The sequence below is a fragment of the Hyperolius riggenbachi genome, chromosome 1 (assembly GCF_040937935.1).
Source record: "Hyperolius riggenbachi isolate aHypRig1 chromosome 1, aHypRig1.pri, whole genome shotgun sequence".
Lineage (NCBI taxonomy): Eukaryota > Metazoa > Chordata > Amphibia > Anura > Hyperoliidae > Hyperolius > Hyperolius riggenbachi.
The window spans coordinates 582,064,534-582,091,368 of NC_090646.1; the positions used below are offsets into that span (position 1 = coordinate 582,064,534).

Below are 26,835 nucleotides of genomic sequence, written 5' to 3' on the forward strand. Positions count from 1 at the left end.
AAGACGGGCAAGCAGCTCCAGCACAGCAGCCGAGACAGTTAAAGTACAAATGCTGCTCTCATGCTGGGCCCCGCTAGAGGATATATTTGTTAGCGCAGATCAATTAGCAGGGAGGGGTTCTGCCCCCGAAGGGGTGGTCTCAGCGACTGGCCAGTGGCTGTAATTTTTCTGGGGATGGGGCCCCAGGATTACCTTTGCCCCGGGGCCCCATCGGCGGTTAAACCGTCCCTGCCCAGTGTAACAAGTTAGAACTCTTTACTGAAAAAAAAATATGCAGAGATATATCATACACCACCAGCAGGAAATGCAGGTTATGTAGAACAGAGAAAAAAAATACAGAAAAATACAGGAAATCACAATACCATAGAGATCATCACAGCACATTACAGACCGTGACCTCTTGTGGTTGCTTTACTATACTGCAGTTTAGGTAATTCTGTTGATGCTGCCAACAACTATAGCACTAACCACAGCAGACAGCAATCAGCAGCAGCTGATTTGAAACTCAACTCTGTATTCTACAGCCTATAATTCACAGGAAACTCAGCTTCTGTATAAAAAAAAAAAAAACAGTAACATTTCTTGCCTGTCCTATTTTCCAAGAGTTAGACAGTTTTAATTAAAATGGTATATTTTCAGCCATATCTGGCTTTTTTTTGCAGACAAACAAAATCCGGCATAATTATACGCTGACAAGCGGAGCAGCGGTATGAACTTTCAGCCTTGGCTTTAGTACAAGAAAACGCTACACATCTTGCAGGGAATAATCTTATCTTCAGAAGAAGCAGCTGCTGTGGTATTCATTACACCAGGCCCTAGTGCAGCTCTCCAGAGCAATTATCACCTTCATTCGTCCCACAAAAAAAATATTATTTTTCCCCTTTGGCAAAACAATCCCTCTATCTAGGGAACAGGCGGCGGCAGCTCCGCGCAATAAAATCCATGTGTTCCTGGAAACAGCCGGGCTGACTGCCATCTTCCCAATTCCAAAATGGCATCCGAGGCTCAGAGGGGAAAAGATCAGTCGAAAGTTCACAGACGCTGCTCATCTGCTCTCCTATATTTAGCCACGTGTGGCAGACTGAGCCCCCCGGGGCCTCTATTGGACAAGTCTGTTCAATTGGATTTTGCAAGATAGCAGGAAGCAGGACCTGACAGGATAGGCTACAGGGTTCAGAGACTGTCAATGTAATATGATGTGAATGGATCAGAGGCAAACGGTTTCTCTCCTGTGCACAGCGACTGTGACACAGCACAAGCTTAATGGAGAGTCCTCCTCACACAGCTCACCGATCTGCTGACTAAAACATTTTCTGTTTTAGATTTTCTGCGTATATTTGCTAAACTGGGTTATTATCTGTAACATAAGGGCAGGAGAGACAGCCACTCAGTCATGGCATGTTTGCTGCAGTCTAGAGAGAACATTGCCAGGAAATGTCTCTGAAATAAACGTGGGTAATTTAAATTAAGCATATAAACAAGGGTGTGGCTAGACACTATGTGACCCCATAGCATAGCCCCCCCCCCCCCCAAAAAAAATAAAAATAAAAATTGTAAAAGGTACCTTTATGCCCCAGGCAGCCCCACAGTATTGGTAGCTAGAAGTATCCCAGTACTACAAAAAATGGATGCTGGAGCATACACGACGAAAAATTTCATAGTAATTATTATGGGCCTACCTATTGGGGAGGCAGAGCAACAATGGAAACATATTATGCGCCTACCTATTGGGGAGGCAGAGCAGCAATGGAAACATACCAGAGAGCTACATTTCTTCCTTCCAGAGCTCCGCTCACTATTCTGCACTTCTCCATGAGGCCACTAGCAGAGCCCCCAATACCTGACTGAGATCACCAGACCCAATTAGCTACAGGCCCTACAGCAGCTGCTATGGCTGTGCCACTGCATATAAGTATATAATCAAATGCCACTGCATATAAGTATATAATCAAAGATTATCATCAATAGTAGTAGTGACTAGTGATAGGTTTTTAACTAGCAATGTCACATGTTCACTACTTTAATTTATAAAGTCTTAAAAAGAGAACCCGAGGTGGGCATTTTTGTAAAAAAACAAAAACATGCTACCTGATCCAGAGGGCTAAGCGGATCAGGTAGCCTCAATTACCGATGCTCTCTGCCACTCCTGCCTGCCGATTCTGTGTAATTGAATGAATTGCTTAGGACACCCATATATTAAATAAATGTGAGCCGTGTGCAGCAGTAAGAAGCCTAAAACTATGTAGGGTAAACAAAACAACAAATCAAACTGTCTACAATTCATCCTTAACCCTTTCTCCTGCTAAACATGTCCACCTGAAGCTGGTGTGCAGAAATACACCCGCGGCACCCGCTTACCACCAGCTGGGTTACAGAAATTTACAGATTTGATTTTCCAATCTAGGCCAAGTCCCTAACGTCAAACAAAATTGAAAGTCTAGCTCGCCACTGAGATATTAATTGTAGCAAAATGAGGCCACTGTTATTAATATGTATGTTAATATTATGAGAACCCAATATCAGAATATAACAAAATAGTGAAATAGAATATTTCTCAGATATCTCACAGTCTATTAAATTAATACCAAGAATATTAAGGAGACCCTAAAGCCAAAACAGTTCCCTTAGGCGGTACTCACCTCGGGAGGGGGAAGCATCTGGATCCTAAATAGGCTCCCCTCGTTGTCCTCCGCAGGCCCGTTCTAGTGCTGGGATCCCCAAAAACGCCTGTCAACAGCTTGCACAGGCCACTAGCACTGTCCTGCTCAGCTTTCCTCTGAAAACATAGGCCAGATTGGGTCTGCAAGTCGTCTGCACTGTTAGGTGCGAACCGCCTGCACAGCAGCACGGACATGATCAGGCTCTGCTATTTCCACAGAAGCCCGAGCAGGATGGTGCTAGTGTGCATGCACAGGGAGGCCACTCTTTGGGGACCCAGCACTGGAATGTGCTGACATACGAGGACAGGGGAAGCCTCTAGTCTAGAGAATACATGTCAAACTTCGGCCCACAGGCCAAGTTTGGCCCGCAGAACCATCAAATTTGGCCCGCAAATTATATTCCCACTTTGCATTGTTTGACCCTTTCTAGACCACCAACCTATATTGGAGGTAAAGCCCTAGATCACCGGGGAAGCCATATGGGGGAGGGAGGGGGAAAGCACTAGACACTAAGATAATGTATCGGGGAGGGAGGAGGCCACTACACACCAGGTCACTATATAGGTGGGGGGGGGGGAATTAGACACCAGGGAACTTTGGAGGGAGGTGGCCACTAGACATTGAGGTTCAGTGTTCTCCCCAGACCTTTTGGTATGAAAAAGTAGCCGGGTGGGACGAGATGGGAGAATGCTGGGCTGGTGCTTCTCTGCTTACAGCAGAGGAGGTGAGCAGATAACAGCCGGTTGATCATCAAAAGTAGCCGGGTGGAGCATCCGGCTAAAAGAGCCTGGTTGGTCCTCAAATTGGTCCCAGTGTTTAGTTTAGGCCCCTGACCTTTTCTTGTGTGTAAAACTGAATATGAAGTATGTGGACAGTTAACAGTGTAGCAGCAAAAGAAACAAAAATGCAAACTATGCTTCGCCCTTCTCGCCTTTTCATAGTCTGAAGTGAACAGAGAATCCTTGCAATGCAAGTAGATAGTAACAATGTAGGGTCATCTGGAAAGTAAGAGCCTTATTCATTTAATCAATTAAGGAAACAGTTTAAGTATTTTATTTTAGGAACTTCTGATTATGTTCCACATAATCACCTCCTTTATTAAACCACTAGTTGGTGGCGCACAGTACAATGCGCGAAGGAGGAGTGTGCACGCCATCACAATGGACATGGGAGGGCATCTCACTGCACATGCCATCCCAATCAGCACCGTGGCCAAACACAGCGGGGCAGGACGTGTCTGGGATGGAAGGACACACATACACATAGTGGCTGGGCTTTGAAATTATTATTACAGATTTGTCATATCTTTAATAAGGTTCTCAATCCCTTGGTTGTAGCAGCATTACACCCCTCAGCTATGAGTTGGAGGAATCAGGTTTGGGGCTTTAATGTTAGAGCTGCTGAACAAACAGTTACTGGCTTTCAGCAGTCATGTGACAAGCGGTGCAGGGAGAGAAGAAATTAATCTGACAGATGCAGGGTAAATTACATTGAAATAATACCTTGCGTGGCAGATAAAAGCAAACTAGCATTACTTTTTGGATGACTCTTGTATTTTTACCAGGTTCCCAGCACTGATTACTAACGGACACTCCTGATATCTAAGGAGTTTCATTAATCCAGCTTACAAAAACCTCTTACGGGATTGTTTAAAAAAATACAGCGTCTATCAAAAAAGGGCGCCTGGAAAAAAGGGCGCGGGGTATAGCCGAAATTTTAAGTTTTAATGCAAAACCATATTTATCTTTTAAGGGGTTGTAAATGAAAATTTAGTGCTAAATAGGTTAAATAAATGGAAATGAAATGGCAAAATACCGTCTATAACAACAAACGAATTCTGAAAAGAAACGTCAAATATCATCTATAACAAAAACGATAATTACACTTGTATTAAGCATAGCAATGCAATGGTAGGTTTTACAGATATTTTACTGTAATTATATCTAACTGTAGGCTCACACAGATCTCTCCCTATCCCTATCCCTAAGAGCTGGTCCACACTAGGTCCGGAAACGTATCCGTGGCTGCGTTTTTCAAACCTGATGAAAAACGGAGTCCCGGATACTAATGTTGAAAATAGCAGCCAGCCTCACCCAAGTAAAAAACAGGTCCGTCAGCGTTTGCGGGGATCCGTTTTCAAAACCTGAACGGAAGGTCCGGATCTGCTGCATTTTCACGCAACGGATCAGGACCACGGATACACGCAGGGGGTAGTGAAAGCAATGAGAAAACGCATCTCCAGCTCCACTGGCAAAAAACGGATGTTAAAACGGATAGCCTGAGCTTTATGATTGGCCCAAAAAAATCCTCCCACTCCTTCCTAATGATGGAGACGTTTTCTGTCAGGGAAAAACCTGAACGGAAACTGATGCAAAACTGATGCACTTTCATCAGTTTGCAGTACGGTGGGTACTTCCCCTGATCCGGACTGCAGTGTCCGTCCTGCAACTGTGTCTAGTGTGGACCAGCCCTAACCCCTAGACCCCTCTTTGTTTAAATATATATAATTTAATAAATTGTATATATTACATATATTGTGCTGTAACTATACCTAACCTTACTCTCACACAGTGCCCTCCCTGTACCTATCCCTAACCCCTAGACCCCCCTGGTGGTGCCTAACCCTAAGACCCCCCTGGTGGTGCCTAACCCTAAGACCCCCCTGGTGGTGCCTAACCCTAAGACCCCCCTGGTGGTGCCTAACCCTAAGACCCTCCTGGTGGTGCCTAACCCTAAGACCCCCCTGGTGGTGCCTAACCCTAAGACCCCCCTGGTGGTGCCTAACCCTAAGACCCCCCTGGTGGTGCCTAACCCTAAGACCCCCCTGGTGGTGCCTAACCCTAAGACCCCCCTGATTGCGTATATTATACTGTAACTATACCTAACCCTCCCTGTACCTATCTCTAACCCCTAGACCCCCCTGGTAATGCCTAAACCTAACCATCCCCACCGCACAAACACCCTAAACACATATAAACAATATTATATTTAATCCTTAAAATACTTCTCTACAAATAACATGAATAAAATAATTTATATATTTGTAATAGAATAAATAGCCTTAATATAGCCTTAAAATCACGTATACATTAATATTATAAATAGAGAAAAGTATATATAAATATATACAATACAATAGATAGCCTTACAAGCATTAGAAATCTTAAAATAACAGTAACATTAAAAGCGATATTTTAGTAACTATAATCGACGCATTATAAGTGTAAAAAAACTTAAAATAACAGTAATATTAAAAGCAATATTTTAGTAACTATAATCAACGCATTATAAGTCTAAAAACAAAGTTAATACCAAAAGCGATGTATTTCTAATACAATAAGGTTGAAAATGGTATTTACGCATTATACATATGAAAACTTATTTTTAAATGATGAAAGAAGTGTAAACGAAAATTTTGTTGTTATACCTTTGTAAGTGAAATTTTTAAACTAAATAATAAGTAAAAACTGATATAAGCGAAATTTAAAAACGAAAAAATAAGTATAACACAAACTCAAAACGAACTTGTAAACGATATTTGTTATAAACCTTATTCTGTAAACGAAAACTGTTGTTAACATGATCCCTGTAACCGCTATTTCTCGGGCGCCCTTTTTTCCTGTCGGGCGCCGAATAGCCGATATTTTGCATTGCAGTCTATGGCAGCGCCCTTTTTGTCCACTATCCCTGTGCGCCCTTTTTTACTAGCCCGAAAAATACCATCTGTAAAATAATGTTCTTTAAGACAAACAAATGTATATGGAGCGCAAGAATGAGATAACAGAGTGTTTAAACGTTCACAGACAACATGATGAATATCAGTCACAATTTATGTTCGGATAAATCTTCTCACTGTCAGTTATTGGGCTCTGGGGATTATGCTGGAAACTGCAGCAGCAGCAGTAATGTGAGGATGAAATGACTTCAAAAATATATTCTTTTCTTAAAGGCCCTTCATGGAGAGCAATTTGATATTCCACTACCACTGTTGGAATTCCTCTAATAGCAGCAGAAAACTATAATATCCCAATCTAGAGGTGGTTGGTGCGAATAGAAGGTTGCTGAATAAAGCCAGGCCACCCCCTTCCCTGTTTGCCTGCTCTCTTGCCTCCTGATTCAGACATTCCACAAGGAAGCACAGAATGAGTTGCTCCAGTGACTGCACATATTAAAAGGGGTGCATACAATGGTTTTTGTAGGGAAATGTCAACTATTTTCTGTGTTAGTCAGTATAAATGGGACATGCCCCACAGCGAGTTTAAGGCAGGGGTGGGCAAACTATGGCCCGTGTGGATATTTCAACCGGCCCGCTAATGCAGGGCCGGATTCTGTGGATCTTGTCCCCACAGTAGATGAACTGGTGATGTGGAGTCCTACGGACACCATGCCAGTGCAGAGCAGTTGTGGGAGTCTATGTAGAGTCTGCCCGAAGGGCTACAGTTAAAATATATATATTTTGTGTGAAACATTATCAGTACTTTTGGGGAAATGCTGCCACATTATCAGTACTTTTGGGGAAATGCTGCAAGATTATGTGTATTTGGTGGGGAATGTTGCATCATGTGTATTTTGTGAGGAATTAAAACTTGGGGTACATTTCCGGGATGGGGGGGGGGTACCTTGGCTACCTACACTGGTCTGGCCCCTCAGTAAAATTTAAGATTGAAGAGTCAAAAAGTTTGCCCACCCTCAGGTTTAAAGAGAAACTACGACCAAGAATTGAACTTTATCACAATCAGTAGCTGATACCCCCTTTTACATGAGAAATCTTTTTCTTTTCACAAACAGACCATCAGGGGGCTCTGTATGGCTGATATCGTGGTGAAACCCCTCCCACAAAGAAATTCTGAATACGTATTCTTGGCAGTTTCCTGTCTGTGAACCCTGTTGCATTGTGGAAAATAGCTGTTTACAGCTGTTTCCAACTGCCAAAAAAGCATGCAGCAGCTACATCACCTGCCCACAGTAAAAATGTTACCATGTAATAAATGTCAGAATGTAAATCAGGGATTTAAAAGATTTTACAATGGGCAAACACTGACTAAATCATTTATACATAATTATTGTAAAAATGAAGCACTTTTTTTTATTACATTATTTTCACTGGAGTTCCTCTTTAAGGGGTCAGGTCATTTGTGCCTTGACATATATCCAACCCTAGAAAAGGAATCTCATTCCTCACTCAAGTATTTTAACAGTCATTACTTCACTGCAGTAACTGACAGGTAATCAGCTGTGTGCACAAAATTGATGGCAGTTAGAACGTAGAAGTTAAAAAGACTGTGAGATTGATAGGTGGATTTTCTGATCATTTGTGTGGCAAGTATGCTGAGGATTTTATGTTGCGTCAGTTACCTAAATGAGCAGTCCAGTGAGATGCCATGTGGTCTGTACTGATATTTTATAGCAGATTCCACATAAAACTTACCAAGCAGTGAGTAGCCATAGACCTGTGAGCTGTACCCCACCGTGTTATCTTGACGTAAGCCGGCAATCAGCAGTGAGGCCCCAATGTTCTTCTCCAGCACCCACTAAATAGACAAAAATAAAACCAAAATAATTCATGAAACAGTTAACAAGAGGCTGGCGGAATAAAGTAGAATTTGGTTAGCACTGGTTGGGTTCCAGCTGGTAGTGTTGTAGGAAAGATATAACCGCTTTTCAGTGATATTGCCTTTACCTCTGTAAGGTTTAGCTGAACTGAACTCCTGATGTGACTTTATGTTTATTGTTCCATAGTTTCACAAATGTATTTCTTTTAGGGACAATGACCAATGAGTGAGAATTTGCATTGACAAAATACGCATTAATACTGAAAGCAATGCAATTCCAATCTAATAGTTTCTACTGAATGTGGTTTTTGTAGACCGATCCGCTAAATCCATAAATACATTTGGACAGCTTGCTGAAGATTTTCGCACCACACACCAGTTTCTAATATACTGATTTTCAATAACGCTAGGCGTAATAACCCTCCCCTATCAGCTCCTAACAATAACCTCCTCCCTTATCTATGCCTAACACTGAAACCCTCCAACCCAGTGTTCCCCAACCCTGTCCTCAAGGCCCACCAACAGTTCATGTTTTGTGGAAATCCACACAGGCAGTTAACCAGCTCTGCTGAGACACTAATTACCTCACCTGTGCAGGCTTGTGGTTTTCTGCAAAACATGTACTGTTGATGGGCCCTGAGGACAGGATTGGGGAACTCTGCTCTAACCTACATAAACCAGCTACCCCACTGCTCTGCCGATAACTCATTGCCTAACAAAACACCCTCCCCTCCAGCTCATCCGATAACTCTGCCCCTGCAGCTTTTTTGGAGTAATTGCACTCCAATACGAAAGATAGGAGTACTGCAATATCGCTTTTCAAAAGCAATGTTGCAGTGACTTTGAAGGCGATTCTTCTGTTTACTGGCATGTGACTATGTAGCTACAATGTAATGGCATGTGACTATGTAGCTACAATGTAAGGGCATGACTGTAGCTACAATGTAAGGGCATATAACTATGTAGCTACAACGCAAGGGCATATAACTATGTAGCTACAATGTAAAGGCATATGACTATGTAGCTACAACGCAAGGGCATATAAATATGTAGCTAAAATGTAAGGGCATATGACTATGTAGCTACAACGCAAGGGCATATAACTATCTAGCTACAATGTAAGGGCATATGACTATGTAGCTACAATGTAAGGGAATATAACTATGTAGCTACAACGCAAGGGCATATGACTATGTAGCTTCAATGCAAGGGCATATGACTATGTAGCTGCAATGTAAGTGCATGTGACTATGTAGCTGCAATGTAAGGGCATATGACTATGTAGCTACAATGTAAGGGCATATGACTGTAGCTACAATGCAAGGGCATATGACTATGTAGCTACAATGTAAGGGCATATGACTATATAGCTACAATGTACGGGCATATGACTATGTAGCTACAATGTAAGGGCATATGACTATCTAGCTACAATGTAAGGGCATGTGACTATGTAGCTACAATGTAAGGGCATATGACTATGTAGCTACAATGTAAGGGCATATGACTGTAGCTACAATGCAAGGGCATATGACTATGTAGCTACAATGCAAGGACATATGACTATGTAGCTGCAATGTAAGCGCATGTGACTATGTAGCTGCAATGTAAGGGCATGTGACTATGTAGTTGCAGTGTAAGGGCATATTATAGACTATGTAATGTGAACCAGCCCTTCGCTACATAGTCATTGTAGCTACATAGTCACATGCCCTTACATTTCAGCTACATCATCATATGCCCTTACATTGCAGCTACATAGTCACATGCCCTTACATTGTAGCTAGATAGTCATATGCCCTTACATTGTAGCTACATAGTCATATGCCCTTACATTGTAGCTACATAGTCATATGCCCTTACATTGTAGCTACATAGTCACATGCCCTTACATTGCAGCTACATAGTCATATGCCCTTGCATTGAAGCTACATAGTCATATGCCCTTACATTGTAGCTACATAGTCATATGCCCTTACATTGTAGCTACATAGTCATATGCCCTTACATTGTAGCTAGATAGTCATATGCCCTTACATTGTAGCTACATAGTCATATGCCCTTACATTGTAGCTACATAGTCATATGCCCTTACATTGTAGCTACATAGTCACATGCCCTTACATTGTAGCTACATAGTCACATGCCCTTACATTGTAGCTACATAGTCACATGCCCTTACATTGTAGCTACATAGTCACATGCCCTTACATTGTAGCTACATAGTCATATGCACTTACATTGTAGCTACATAGTCATATGCCCATTGCAGCTACATAGTCATATGCCCTTACATTGTAGCTAGATAGTCATATGCCCATTGTAGCTATAGTCATGCCCTTACATTGTAGCTAGATAGTCATATGCCCTTACATTGTAGCTACATAGTCACATGCCCTTACATTGTAGCTACATAGTCACATGCCCTTACATTGTAGCTACATAGTCACATGCCCTTACATTGTAGCTACATAGTCACATGCCCTTATATTGTAGCTAGATAGTCATATGCCCTTACATTGTAGCTACATAGTCACATGCCCTTACATTGTAGCTACATAGTCATATGCCCTTACATTGTAGCTTCAAAGTCATTTTGTAGTGTGAACCAATTCTTACATTGTAGCTACATAATCATATTGTAGTGTGAACCAGCCCTTACATAGTCATTTGCCCTTACACAGTAGCTACAGCCATATTGTAGTGTGAACCAGTCCTTACATTGTAGCTACATAGTCATATTGTTGAGAGAACAAGCCCATACATTTTAGCTACATAGTCATGTCGCAAGAACCAGCTCATACATTGTAGCTAAGTCTTAAAATGTGTGTACATTGTATGGCATATATAGAGGCTTACCGTTAAGGGAGGGTTTCCTGAAAGATATTTGTGCAGCGCATAGAGGGACAGAAGCTGTGTAGAGACTTTATCAAAGCTCTCTTGTAGCATAATCTCAATCACCACGGAGACAGCATCTGCAGAGAAGAGAGAAGGTGATTCATGCAAAAATGTAAACAGTGTGGGACCAATCTTCTGCTGACATCTTGATAACTATTTTATGAACTTTAATCCGACACTCCCCAGAGGTTTAAGGGGGTCTGTGCTGCCAGGTTTGCCCTGTCTGTTATTAAAGTTCTCCTAGCTAGCTGCTGACCCCTGCAGCTCCTCTCAGACTGCATCATGTGGATGATGATGAGATGAGGAGGAGTTTGGACAGCTGTCTCTCCAATAAAATTGTGGCATTCTGCCACAAATAAATAGGATACCGTATTGGTGTAGGATCAGTAATAAAAGGTACCGTAAGTATATATAGGGTTTACAACAACACACTTAGAGACTAAATACATTTGGCCACATGCGCCACAGTATGTGACGGCGCGAAACGGCTGTCGACCTCCCCACCTGCCTGTACCTCTCTCTGCCTTGCAAGTGATATGTAATGTATGCCTTTTACATTTTCTAAATAAAAGTGGAGTTTTATTAAGGGATGTGCAAGGCCTCTTTTTTTATATACTGAACTTACAATTTTGTTTGGCCTGTTGCACTCCCTCAATGGCTTTTCAGCCTCCTGTGCAGGGTCACTTTTTCTACTGGTTTATATTTTTTGCCTTAAATTTACTAAGGATATTTCCTGCCTTTAAAGCGGAATATAACCCTGCATTTCAACTTTGCTCTAAAACATTATTTACAGTATATTATATGCAACCAGCATTTTTTTTTTACTAGACCAGCATTGGAAGGGTTACACAGGGCTTTAAAGTCCCTAGAGATTTCTGCAGACGCATCCGAACTTTAGTTAGATACTTTTTGTTTACATAAATGTATCTAAGTGTTTATTGTGACTCATCTCTCTCACTGAGAAGGAGTTGGAGGACAGCCAAAGAGTGTGTAACATTTCTAAATATATACATATAACTAAATAGAATGTAACTATCTGAACGTCTGCATGTTTAACCCTTCCAATGCTGGTCTAGTAAAAAAAAATGCTTTTTGCATATAATATGCTGTAAATAATGTTTTAGAGCAAAGTTGAAATGCAGGGTTATATTCCGCTTTAATAATGTTTCTAGAGTTATCACCATGGTGATAAGGCATGTAGTATTCAGGAAACATTTTACTTCAGGTAAACCTAAAGTTAGCTCTTCTGTCTTTAAGTTAAGGCGAGATCTCTAAAGTTAACTCTTCAATCCTTAAAATAACTCCAGAATTCTAAAGTTAAAAGCAGGCTGTTAATTAACCACATGTGAAAATAATTACAGAGGAGGTAACTTAAGGACTGAAGTGATAAGACTTTGGCCTCAATTCACTAAGATCATGCTGGAGATAAGGCAAGAGAAAACTTACCTCCACACAGTGAGATAGTTATCTTATCTCTTCATTCCTTAAGTGACCTCCTCTCTAGTTAATTTACCTCCTCTGTAGTTATTTTCACACTCAGTTAATTAACAGCCTGTCTTTAACTCTGGAGTTATTTTAAGAATTGGAGAGTTAACTTAAACACAGAAGAGTTAACTTTAGGCTTGCCTGAGGTAAAATGTTTCCTGAATACTACATGCCTTATCACCATGGTAACAACTCTAGAAGAGTTATTAACCTCCCTAGCGTTCTGGACGAGCTCAGCTCGTCCAGCAAAAACTTGCTGAAAGTGTTTTGGACGAGCTGAGCTCGTCAATTCCGCCAGGGAGATTTCCTGTTTCTCTGCACCGCCCGCTGCAATTTTCCCTCATCAGAGGGATTCCCCAGGATGGCTGGATGCCTGACTGCACGCTGTGGGTAGCGATCTGTGCTACCCCAGGCATACAGAACAAGCATCCAGCCACCCTGGGGAATCCCTGTGCAGCTGGCGGGGCAGAGAATGTGCTGCGTGCAAGGATTCCCCCTATGTGTGCGGACGGGTGTCCACTCTGTGCAGGGGGATTCCCTATGCGGGCTGGTAGTGGCCGGCGGGGATCCCCTCTGTGCAGCAAGGGGGGGGGGGGGTGTTCCGTTCTATGCTGGCTGGTAGTGGCCGGCGGGGACCCCCCTTCTGGGCGGGAGGGTGTCCTGGTCCTTTGCAGGCTGTGGGTGGCCGGCGGGGACCCCCCTTCTGGGTGGAGGGGGGGGGGTGTCCCTGTCCTTTGCGGGCTGTGGGTGGCCTTTCCCTCCCCCCTCCCATCCCCCATGCAAGCCCCCCCTTCCCCCTGAACCCCTTCCCTCGGTGTGAGTCCTGTTCTACTCACCAGGCTGTCTCCAGCAGAATCCCTTCTTTCTCTAACGCCGAAGTCCCGGCCTGTGACATTACTGCTACGAGGCTCAGTGACGTCACCAAGCCTCGTAGCGGTAATTACACAGAGCATGAGACTTCGGGGATGGAGGAAGAAGGGATTCTGCGCCGCCGCCGCTGGAGACAGCCTGGGTGAGTAGAACAGGACTCACACCGAGGGAAGGGGTTCAGGGGGAAGGGGGGGCTTGCACGGGGGATGGGAAGAGGGAGGGAAAGGCCACCCACAGCCCGCAAAGGACGGGGACACCCCCCCCCCCCCCGCCCAGAAGGGGGGTCCCCACCGGCCACTACCAGCCAGCATAGAATGGGGACACCCCACAGCCTGCAAAGGACAGGGCCCCCCTCCCTGCCCAGAAGGGGGGTCCCCAAAGGCCACCAACAGCCTGAAAAGAACAGGGACCCCCCCCCCAGAAGGGGGATCCCGACCAAATAAAAAAAAATGATTGCAAAAAAAAAAAAAAAGTTTAAAATGATTGGAAATTAATTGAACCACTTCTTGCACGGAAATCCTGGGGAAATAGAACGCCAGGGAGGTTAAAGACAGGAGATAAGCTTAGTGAATTGAGGCCTTTGGCCTCAATTCACTAAGATCATGCTGGAGATAATAAAGCAAGAGAAAACTTACCTCCACACAGTGAGAGAGTTATCTTATCTCTTCATTCCTTAAGTTACCTTCCCTGTAGTTGTTACCTTCTCTGTAGTTATTTTTACATGCAGTTAATTAATTAACAGCCTGTCTTTAACTTTACATTTCTGGAGTTATGTTAAGGATTGAAGAGTTAACTTAAAGACAGAGGAGTTAAGTTTAGGTGTGCCTGAGGGAAAATGTTTCCGGAATACTACATGCCTTATCACCATGGTGATAACTATAGAAAAGTTATTAAAGACAAGAGATAAGCTTAGTGAATTGAGTCCTTTCTCACGGTGAAAACTTATCTCTTCACCTTAATAAGGCAAGATTGATGTGTGGAGGTAAGTTTTCTCTTGCCTTATTATCTCCAGCATGATCTTAGTGAATTGAGGCCATATGCGCATGGCTCTCTTCTAATAAGTTATACTGACTTCTGCGGTGTTTGCGGGCAAGTCATTACAGCACTGGGCAGTTCTGTGCAGGGAGAGCCGAATGACGGCTCTCCCTGATGCTGCTAAACTCCCCGGCGGCTTTAAATACTATTCCCCCTCCAAGTCGTAGCAACTCGAAGGGAGATGTAATTCGGGGTCTAGCAACTGCCAGAGCTCCGAATTAGCTTATGTGGGGCACGCAGCATAGCATTGCTGCTATGACGTAACCCAGCTTCGGCCCTGAAATTAACTGCTTCGTGGTGTTTTCAGTATAACTCATCCTCAGAGACCCCCAGTGCGGTGACTTCCAGCTGTTAGCTGAGTGCCATGGCACTCTCTGTATCAGAGTGCCACAAAAGCGCCACAGCACTGCGCTGCAAGGGGGTGGGGCTAACTCCTGGAAGTTGTCACATAGAGTTGTCACATAGAGGACAAATTATCTTCTTAATTTCTTTTAACTCTTTGTGAGTATGGGTAAGGGGTACTAATGTATCCTTATACACATTCTAAGTCTCCAGGGAGTCCATAGATATCTAAAAATATATCTTAAAGGGGTCTTTCAGATTTAACCATAAGACCCCACCCCAAACTGGACTATCTCCACAGGTATGGGGAAGTTCCTCCCACCTCCCTGAGCATGAGGTGGAGATGAGCCTCTATTCCTTGATGTGGAAAAAGGGGCTTTACAAGAGGAGGGAAAGATTTCTGCCACCCTCTTGCAGAGCCTCTCATGCCATGGACTGTGTTAGCTGGTATTGTTCAGGCGGAGAAGCACCATGCCAGCAGTATGAGCCCTTCTAGCAATACCGGCCTGTGTGGAGAACAGTATAATAAAAGAGGCATGAGATGGGTTCCATATCGATTTAAAAATAAATAAATAAAACTGCAGAGCAGCAGCCATAGTGTGAACTGGTCTCATGCTCTGTTAGGTGGTCTGTTAGGTGGTCCTGCCAGTTCCATCGTCAACATTATATTCTCCTCAGACCGTTTCACCATACCCATTCAATCTACCAAACGTACACTGTGTTACACAAACCCCAATGGCAAAGCATATAAAAAAAAAGTAAAACAAATATTCTAACATATATGCCATACCTTCAAAGTTTTCTTTCTTTATGAATGTATCCAGTAACAAGTTAAACGTGAACTCATCTGGAATTATTCCAAACTGCACCTGTGTGAACGATACAAATCACCACAATGCTTAGCCATTCAAAATGACTGGCAGTTATAGAATCTAGAAGCTTTCTTGTTCTTAGCTGGTTTGCAGCATAACTGTATATTTCTATGCATATTTCAAAAGTCTGTATCACTTTAGGGCCTGTACACACTGCTGCGCTTTTAAAATCACATGCGATTTTTAAATCGCAAGCCTTCATGAGAATAGGAAAAGCGCATCGCACCAGTGTGTACAGGTCTCCACGATTTTCATTATTTTTCAAAAGACGTTGCGATTAAAAAGCGCATGCGATTTGAAAAGCGCAGCGCAAGCACAGCAGTGTGTACAGGCCCTAAGTGGCATTTTAAAAGGTCTTACCTTATTCTTCAGAGTATATAAGGCCCTGTCTAGGGCATTGTATTTAAGACACTTTCTGATCCAGCCATGTATCGTCCAGTCTCTCAGGTACCAGTGGTTTGGGCTGTGCCGAAATCTTAAAAAATATAAAAAAGGCAATCTACTCTCTGCATATCAATATTTTTGCAAAACTTTGTGAGCAACAGCAAATTTTAATACATGTTCAAACTTAAAGAGCTCCCAAGGTGAACACTGAAATCTATAACTACTTACCTGGGGCTTCTTCTGGGTTCCTCGCCGCAGCTCTGGTGCTCCCCGGTGTCCCACTGTCTGCCCATAAGGCTCGCTGACCCATCGGTGGGTCAGTGCATCTTCAGATGCGTGGCCACGTGTGAGCGAACCCGCCCACATGATCAGGCGTGTACTGCCAACCTGCCAAGCCTAATGGGCGGCCAGTGGGACACTTGGGAGCACCAGAGCTGCGGCGAGGAACCCAGAAGACTTCTAGGGGCAGGAAGAAGCCCCAAGTAAAGATAGCGCCTGATACAATTTTCAGATCAGAATGCGGTCAGTGGAAAGGGGCTCTTTGTGTTAATAATTAGAGGTGGTCAAAAACAAATCATTCTGAGTTAATGTAGAATTTGCATAATTAACCAGAAATTATTATCATCTCATTGACCATCTCTATTGTTGATGCCTTTTTTGGACAAGTAGAGACCTGACCCACAAAGAGAATAGTCTTCTTTTTCTTTTACAATTAGAATTTATAAATTATTGAATCAGTGTTTGCCCATTGTAAAGTCTTTTAAAACTCTGATTTATATTCTGAAATGCATCACCAGTGGCGATATCGTTATATCTCTAGTCCCATCAGGTGCAGCTCTGCAGAATGTTTGTTTCTGAGAATTCCAAAGCTAGTGAAAATAACACCTGGGCCCATATGCAAATAACTTTTTCACGTGAGTTATCTCCAGAGAGATAACTTTCATATTCTCTTTAAAGTGTACCAGAGCTCAGGAAAATAAAAAGGATTTATACATACCTGGGGCTTCCTCCAGCCCCATACGCTCCGATCGCTACCACGCTGCTGTCCTCAGTCTTCTGCAGCCACAGCCGGGACAAAGTCCTCCAGCACCCAAGGCTGATACACCAAAGTGCGCCCCTCCATCCCTCCCACACAGGCCGTCACACACTGATTGCTATTAGACTAAGAGGCGCTTCGCCCCCCCCCCCCCCCCCTACATAGATAAGAGGAAGTGTTTGTGATGCTGCAACCAGGAAAACTGCCATAAAAGTGGATAGCCTGAGTAATTGACAGCATTCTACTATATGTCACTGCAGCGCATTTTTAAAGTGCACCTGAACTCTTGCACAGGACAGAAGAAAACCATACAGAAATGCACCCTGTCTGTATTTAGAGAGTTTAGCCTGTCTCATTTCCCCTCATCTGTGACTAATCACCACTGTAATTTGATCTCTTCAGCAGCGTCCGCTCAGGAATCTCCTCTGCCAGGGCAGAGCTGCTAATTTATAAACACAGGATGGTAACCCTATGTCTGCTTCCATGAAAGCAGGAACTAGACACACTGCAGATGTATTGTAGAATCTGTATCAGCTGTAACAAAGAAATGTTTTTCAGTAAAGGTTACTATGCTGTTGCGTATCTTTTAGAGCAGAGAGACAGTTCTGAGTTCTTGTCCGCTTTAAGCCTGCTTACGCACATTCTCTCTGAGGTACAGCTGGTTATGTCACAACTCCTCAGAATAGGCATAGCTGCCTAAACAGTGCACAGATTACAGGTACTGCACATCTTAAGCCCACCTAGTGGTTACAGCAAATGATCATGTTTAATTGCACAATTCCTCCTCAGTGTTTTTCTGCAGCTGTCTGGTGACAATGCTAAGTCATCCGGAGTCCATTCATTTTCTGTGGTGATAATGGCAGGCCTTGGTGAGCCGCAGTCACAGCCATCTCCAGAGAGAGGCATTTGCTGTACTGCCTTAGCAGAGTGTGAAGGAGACTGCAGCAGAGATATACAGCTGCTGGCAGCCTAGAGCTGTATGGTGAGGGATGTCTCTTCCATGTGACTGAACACCATTTCCAGGACAATTACCAGATTATTACAGCCACCCGCACTCCCCTAATTTACCCCGTGTCTCCTCATGTATTGGACACCACTGCTTGAGGCGCTTGGATATTGTGCTTAGAAATCTCATAGCTGCGGGTGACACGCTGGGCTCTGCACAATAAGCTGAGGGAGGCTAGTCTAACACGCTGCCTGCCACAACTCTCTCTACAGCTTTGTCATATTAATACTGGCCTCACTGACTATTATTCATTCCAGGCTCATGCAGCAGGAAAAATTAGCTTTAAAAAGGTCAGTAATGAACATGGAGGCCTATTACACCAGCGCTGGCAACAGAAACACATAAAAACTGACTGGGAGAGCCACATTCCCACCGCTATACACAATAAATACAAACAATGATAGAAGAACAACACTGGTGAGACACTTAGGCCCCACAAGGACTGAATTAGTAGAATAGCAGTAAATTTACCAACATTCTACTTCTAGTTTCTGCTCCCTTTTAACCAGGAGCCTTTATCAAATGGACGTGTTATACAGTGGCGTAGCTAGAGATCATGGGGAGCCATAACAAAATTTTCAAGGGGCCGTCAGATTTAGGCACTCTTAGAGGAAGCACCTACTAAAATAAGTTCTACTTACCCGGGGCTTCCTCCATCCTCTGGTAGCCGCAATGTCCCTCGCCGCAGCTCCAGGGTCACGGGATCCGCTTCAGAAGGCGACCTCACCAGGTCAGCCTTTACTGTGTCTGCTCGAGCGCTGCTGCCAATCACGCATAGCGGCTGCCAGGGCCTGGAGGAACCCCAGGTAAGAAGAGCTCGCTCGTGCTAGCCGCCGGGAGCTATATGCAGAGTAAACCACGCAGCGGAAGCTGTTACTCACCTCTCGGGGGATCCAGACGTCGGTAGCCGTTCTCCTTCCTGTCCTCGGAGGTTCTTGAAACACTCTGGTGAGAGCCCTGTCATTGATCTCTCTAAAGAGTTACAGCGCCAATCGGAGGATGGAGGTAAAATTGCAGCGCTGGAGCCCAGTGAGGTGAGTGAGAGCAGGGGCTGCTGTTGGTGTTTGGTGATGCTGTTTGTGCTGCCTGCACTTCCTAGAAAGATTTACCAGCGTGCTGCCTGTCCTTAGTGACCCCACATTCTGAGCAGGATCATCCACAATGCAACTAAGGTAGGTGCTTGGTGCCTAGTGAGTGTCAGGGGGCCCAACTGGCACTTGTCTTTGATCCGTCTCCCATCTCCTATTACCAAAAGGACCATAAGGGGGAGCCACTGCTACTACCTTGCCTAGGGCCCCATTTCATCTTAATCTTAGGTTGGGCACTTGGACAAATTTATTGATTATGTTGCTTGCAAATAATATAGAGGAGCGACTTCTTAGCCCTTGTTATTAGATACAAATCACTGCCAGAACAGAAAATGATCTGTAGGTACAGTGTCAAGTCTCTACACCTAACTACAGCAGTAACTCTGCAGGTAAAACCAAACCCATAAGGGCCCATTCACACTGGGCGATTAGCGCCTGTAAACCACAAATTGCAGGATCGCCGGTGATGGTTAGCGCTTTTCAAAGCTCTAGTGTAATGTAAAGTATATGGCAGTGATACGATCGCCGGCGATTCACAATAAACGTAAATACGGTGCATGCAGCGCTTTTCTGTGATTTTTGAGCAATCACAATGTTAAAGCGCTAATTACGATTGCTCAAGAATTGTGAAAATGTACAGCAAAAAACAGCATTTTACGGTGAACATCACTGCTGCAAGCCGCTAGTGCCAATTGCTAGCGTTTTGTGATCCCCAGTGCGAATGGGCCCTAAAGAACATAGATTTGTAACAGCTACAAAGGATGCAGTGAAATGATCAGTATGGAAATGGAAAAACTATAACACAAGCGATAAAGACAGGTGGAGACAAGGTAGGAATCTGAAGAGGTCCATAATGTCCATGGATATAAAATGAAACCCTGAAGCCTTGTTCACATTGCGTTCAGCTGGCGTGTCCATCCGTGCTGGTCTTGTTTTGAGGCGTTTTTTCTTTCCGATTCTCGGTGCTTGAGTGGGCAATTCTTTTTTGTGGTTTCCGACGCGTTTTTTCCCGAGCGTTTTGGTAATTCCCTCCCTGACGCAAGTCAGAAAGTGAACTCTGATCCGGAAAATAATAAATACAATGTAATTATTCATAAAACCGCAAACGCAATCGCTCCACAAAACGGTTTTGTGAGCGTTTTGCATTTTTCTATACTTTCTATTGAGGCGGAATCGCCTCAAAAATGGCTCAAGCACCACTTATCTAAACGGATCGGAAACTAACCGCTTAGATATGAACTATCCCACAGAGAATCATTGTGTAAGCGCTTTAAGGATGATTTTGAAAAATCGCTCGTGCTTAAAAAATAACAAAAACGCCTGCAGTGTGAACAAGCCCTGAGTGAATGAAGAGGCCACACGTTAATCCTGTAAGACCCAGGCAAATGGGACAGAATGCATGGCGTGGACACAAAATAAAGATGACAATTCATTACAGTACTTTACACTGCCTGTTCCTGGATAAGCTGGACCAGAGAATCCCCCTACATCATTTCTCACCGCAGTAACTCAGTCCCCCCCCCCCCCTCCCCCAGCTCCCACCATGGCATACATCAGAAACACTGCAATTTAAGAGCTAAAGTCCCACAGCTACACAATGCCCCCCATCCAGCGAACAAACATCAATTTGTCAGTCACCTCCTCCTCTTTTGTGATTCTAGAATGAATGTGGAACCTTTATGACCAGCATCAGTAAAGAGGTCTCAGAGCAATCCACATGAGGGTCATAATGACATGCATGGCTGCCTCTAAGCCGCCTCATTTCATTCACTGTAACAGGTGCTGGCAGAGGTTACACAAACACAATTACACACCATTCCTGCAGCAGCACTTCCAGGCCTGCATCCCATAACTGGAACAAGTGCTGCGTGTCTTGCCATAAAGAGTCACACAAGCCAATGGCAAGATTCAAATACCGCGTTCATTGAAACGGCTCATTAAACCGGTCCTGGTAAGCGGATACTCTGTCGTATCTTCGTTATACAGCGACTATGCCACTGATAATAACACATAAATCAAATACAGGAAGCTGTCGTTTAAATGACAGGAAGCTGAAATAAATCACTATCTGCCACAGTAACCACTTAGCTTGAATTATGTCAGCTGTATGAAATAATGTGAGCCGTGTCAATGTATTGGGGATCCAGAGATTCACAGACATAGGGTCTTTAGATTGGATGTTTTATTAAGCTATGGCCTTACTGTGTAGAGCTATTCAGGTAGCATATTATATAGCACAGGTGTCAAACTCCAGGCCTGTGGGTTGAATGCGGCCCTCCTTGCCATTATATGTGGCCCTCAAGAGCTTCGAATGTGCATCCTTGTAAGCTGTAGAAGAATAACCGCACACTGCCTTCCCATCCAAAAGGGAGCACACCGGTAACAGCGCTACTGGTTGAAATATTGTCAATCTGAACCTTCCCCCCAACACAAACTTATGGACATGGAGCACAGTAATACCGTAGCTTATATGGTTTCCAATGAGCATTTTCTGTTTACATTTAAAGAGAACATGAGGTGGGTTTGTCAAATCATATTAGGACACAGAGGCATGTTCTGTATACAATGACCTGCCTCTGTGTCCTTCCAGTGTGCCTCCAGCCCCCCACCTACCCGGCTCTGCTGTCCCCCATTAAAAAGAGTGCCAGGCTAGCAACACGCAGACTGCCGCTAGCCTGCTATTTACTTCAGCCTGTCACTCATTGCTGTTCCCCCACCTCCTGTATTACACGGCTCCCCGTCTGTGTCCCTTCCCTCCCCGCCTCCGTAAACCGATTGGAGCAAGCTTAAGGAGGCGGGGAGGGAAGGGATGCAGGCGGGGGAGCCGTGAAATACAGGAGGCGGGGGAGCGGCGGTGAGTGACAGGCTGAAGTAAATAGCAGGCTAGCGACAATCTGCATGTCTCTAGCCTGGTGCTTTTTTTTTTTTATAGGTGACAGCAGAGCCCGGGGAAGGGGGGGGGGGGGGGGTGCTGGAGGCACACTGATTGAATACAGAACATGCCTCTGTGTCCCAATACGATTTGGCAAACTGACGTCGGGTTCTCTTTAAAATACTGAATTGCATACACATTACAGAAATTCTTGTGTTATATCGTACTCTATACTTGCAAAATAAGCAGAAGTTTATTTCTCTGGATGCTGGGGAGATATTCAAATTTAAGTTGTGATGATAGCGGACGCACAGTCAAATAGAGGACCCCTTTAACCTCACTGGCATTTAATTTCTACTGGATTTCTGTGCAAAAAAAAAAGTGGTTCAATTACTGTAATTTTCATGACATTTTTGCCTTTAAATCTCCAAAATGTGTCAAGCAAGGGTCTAGTATACATTTTAAGTATAATGAAAGTCTCAAACACAAAATCATGTAATAAATAAATAAATAAATGTAGTTTAATTTTCCCTTTCTTCCAGACCACAATATCCCCACTCTTGTTTTTATGACAGAAAACATGCAGTTTTCCACATGCATGTATAGGCTTCCTGGGAAAGTTTTCTGGATCTCCTGTGTTTCCCTGATTTGATTCTCCTGGTTCCAAATAATCTGTCTCCAATGTTTAGGGTAACTGAACAAGCCAGATTAGGCCGTTCTTTGGGACTAGAAGGCTCAACCTGGCTGAGTTTGAGTCCGCTGGAATCCATCATTCATGCGGAGTCACAAATTGCTAGCCAATCATTTATTGCATGCAGCCCTGCCAAACTCTTAACATGAAGTCTCACGATAATTCCCTTCTGGTCAACATCCAAACAGGAAGTGATGCTCGCTTGCGCTCACTTCCTGTTTTGGAAACACGGAAGTGCATGTAAGCATCTTGTAAAAATACGATTCTGCACAGCCACCTTTTTCAAGAGCCCCTCTGTCGCCATAGACTTACATCACTTCCTGTCTGCTGCACAATCGCTGCACAGCGGTAACGCATGTTTGTCCAAGAGTTGGGATGCGGGGATTACATCACTTCAGTCGCAGTGAATCACACTGGCTCAGTATGAAAGTCCCCATAGACTTTCATTGACTTGTAATTTTACCGCACCACACCGCCCCAGTGTGAAACCACCCTCAGGTGTCCAATAAACAAGTTTCAATGCTGGACTATACAGCAGTTTGTTAGGTGCAGATACTGTATATCTCACAAGAATCACTAACAAAACATAGATCTTCATTCCCACACCACAGATACTTGCACAGAGGTTGCTGCCCTGATGCTAATGTGATAAGCTGAACAGCTGCACAATAGGCAGTTACTGTAAAATGAACATATAGAAGCTGCGCTGTTTAGCAATGCAGCATCCTAAGCAGTGCCATCCATTAGAATCCGTTCGCTCTGCTGGAGAGGACAAGCTTTAGCATAACAATGATCACATGAATCGAAGGTGATATTTATCAAATCCTTCTACGAGGACCGCATTAGAATCCGCTGGTTAAAAATGGAACATGCTGGCTTCATCAAATTTGAGCAATAACTGCAAGGCTTAGCAAAAATCAAATATAAAGAAAGAGGAACCGTAATGACGTATAATAAGATGCAGTAAATTATTCCGAATCAGGATACCCGATTTTATGTTTCATATCCTGGTTTCAGCATCAGATACCAGGGCTAGATTTACCATAAGGCACTGTAGGCACGTGCCTACAGGCGCCTGAAGATGGAAAGACGGCTCACTCCACTTCCCCTGTGACTCCCTCCATCCTTGCCTATGCAGAGTCCTGATGAGAGTATAAATGAGAGGTTACTCACCTGGGTCTCGGCATTCCCTGACCAGATCTCCCTTCACTCAGGAGCACCAGTAGCTACCCAATACTGAGGTTACCTTTAGCTACCTAATAATTAGAGGCACCTGTAGCTACAGCTAGACCAGCCAGCACACTTGCGGTGCAGTTCGGAAGTGGTTTGTAGGTTCATAGAGGGCAAAATCTAAAGGTGCCAGGACATCTGTGCCTATAGAATCCTGTGATGTAAATCCAGGGCTGTCAGAAACACTTTCCTATCAGGGGTGTAGCTACATGGGAGCAACCATGGAAGCCCAGAGCTGTAAAGGGGCCCTAACTACTACATCACCCCTGACAAAAGGGGCCCTCCTTTAGTTCAGGTGTTTTTGTGGCTATGCTTGTTATGGGTGTGAAGATTTTAATGCCCACACTTGTTTTATGACCCTTGCAGGATGAGCCCTGGAAAAGCAGGGCTAAACCCTGATAATCCCCCACGAGGAGATGGACTAGTCCAAAACCTGTCCATTCTGTCAGAATGTAACTACTTACTTTTTTCACTGGATTGATCCTTTAAGGGCTCAGCCTCTGACGTAGGAGACCTAGGTTCGAATCTCGGCTCTTCCTGTTCAGTAAGCCAGCACCTATTCCGTAAGGATACCTTGGGCAAGACTCCCTAACACTGCTTCTGCCTATAGAGCCTGCCCTAGTGGCTGCAGCTCAAGTGCTTTGAGTCCAGCAGGAGAAAGGCGCAATATAAATGTTATAGCTCTTTATTGGTGCTGTAACGGCAATCACTGCCTCTGTATGTGCCTTGAATAGCGGTGACATTACCAAACCATTCCTTTAGCTGTCCTTGGAAAGCCATTTTGGTGGCCTGTATTGTTATACATAGACCCTAGGCTTGTTATATAACGGGCGCTAGAATCCGAAGGCAGTAGCACCCCCCACCATCCCCCCCGGTTTGCCCTCCTCCCCACACAGTCCAATCTCCACTGGGCTCTGGCCTGCCCCCCCCCTCTGCCCAGGCAGCCATTAAGGAACTGCGGCAGCCCAAAACTGACTGCACTGTGCATGTGCAAAACTAACCTGACAAAAGCAGAGGCCGACACAGCGGCAGGCAGTTTATTATTATACATACAGTGCTAGGGGTGAGGTGTAATGTTTGTACTGGTTTCCACGGCTCTGTAGCTACTCCAATAATCTGCCGAACATGATGCCTTCTTTACTCCGTGACGGAGTCTGACTTTCCACATTAATACTCCCCTCTTAATAACTCCTGTCGTTACGAAACAATTATGATGCTACCTTTTGACGATGCTCAAAAACATTTAGTGACAGGTTCTCTTCATAAATGGATTGGCGTTCTAATCAACATTGAATGTATTCTTCTTTGAAGTTTAATATCATTCATAAACAGCCAGTTGTTGGTGTTTAGGGACTCTTCTCAGGAGCCTGACAGTCTATCACAACTTCATCCATAAATTCCCACAGATGCTGTATTTCAGCAGAAAAAGGATACAAATAAGAGGCAGCTGCTGTCGAGGAATCTCACAGCATGAGGGAGCTGGAAATACATCTTCCTCAGCATAGCAGGAAGGAACCAGTCCTGCTAGCAATGAACATTCGCAATATATTGGCAAGTGCAAACTCTTTTTTTTTTTTTTTTTTTTTTTTTTTTTTTAATAAAAAGGCACCTGATCTTGTTTTTCCAAGGTAAATGACAAGCGCGGTGTGTGAGCAGAAATGCTGTACCAATGACAAGCATAAGGCAGCACCTGCGATAGGCTGGGAACAATGAAGAGACTGGTGGGGTGAGCTGTTGCCATAGTAACTCTGTACAGAGATTTCTCCCTTCCACAGTCCCTGAGCTGGCCGGGTAAACTCTAATTTACAACCTACACATGCATTAATTATATTACCAACTCAGTGCAAGCAGCCTATCACAGCCTGGAGAAGAAAAATGGATTTTATGTTTAGAAACTGAAAAACAAACAAACAATCAAGCCTATTATATAAAGCAGTGCAACATGGAGATGAGGAGCAACTTTGAGACGTTTCCTTTGATTGGGCATAGAACACCACCAGCTAAAAAACGCCAGAGCAAGACGCTAGCAAAATCGCTAGCGTTTTGCGATCAGCAAGTGTGAATGGGCCCAAACACTAGATAGGCCAAACACTTGCCTTACTGCTCCACAGATACTATAGTCAACTTGAAGGACAACAGAGGGAGTGGGTTCTGCTAAGGACAACTTGCACATCATTATTAATATAGGAGGGAATACAGACGCACTTTCTAAAGGTACATTTAAAAGACACTTGAAGTGAGAGGAATGTAGAGGTTGCCATATTTATTTCCTTTTAAACAATACCAGTTGCCGGGCAGCCCTGCTTATCTTTTATGCATCAGTAGTGTCTGGATCACACACCTGAGGCCTGGAACCCACTAGAAATTGCAAAGCACTAGAGCAATTTACTTTGTACAGCGCCACGGAATATGTTGGCGCTTTATAAATTGATAATAATAATAACTGTTCACGTTTTTATTAAGCGTTTAGTAAACTATTTAATGAGCGTTTTCCGTCGATTTTGGTAGCGATTTTAAAAAGTGTATGCTTTTTGCCAGCGATTGTGATAGCGATTTTAATTCTGATTGGATGTTTCAAATTATTATAATTCTTTTTTACAGTTTGCAGTAATTTAAAATTGTGCACAAATCGCTATGTGTATATACTTTACATTAAAGCGCCAGCGCTCCCAAAATGCTGCATGTCCTGCGATTGCGATTTTGTTAATCGCAATGGCGGAAATTGAGCTAGTGTGGAATTTTATTTACATTTCATACAAAATGTTGAGCACTGAACCTGGCTATGGTGAAACCATTAATTACCTAAAGTACTTG

At 43.8% G+C, this 26,835-nt stretch overlaps 1 protein-coding gene across 3 annotated transcripts in view; it reads right to left on the bottom strand.

Annotated features, from left to right (window-relative positions):
- The window catches only part of MRPS27 (mitochondrial ribosomal protein S27), a 133,210-nt gene that overhangs the window by 35,686 nt on the left and 70,689 nt on the right, over window positions 1-26,835 (bottom strand). For all 3 annotated transcript variants that reach the window (XM_068248287.1, XM_068248297.1, XM_068248305.1), the window contains 4 exons: window positions 16,075-16,189; window positions 15,633-15,711; window positions 11,072-11,187; window positions 8,089-8,191 (listed from right to left, as the gene is read on the bottom strand). In XM_068248287.1, the coding sequence (XP_068104388.1) occupies window positions 8,089-8,191; window positions 11,072-11,187; window positions 15,633-15,711; window positions 16,075-16,189 (413 nt within the window). The remainder of the gene's footprint in view (window positions 1-8,088; window positions 8,192-11,071; window positions 11,188-15,632; window positions 15,712-16,074; window positions 16,190-26,835) is intronic.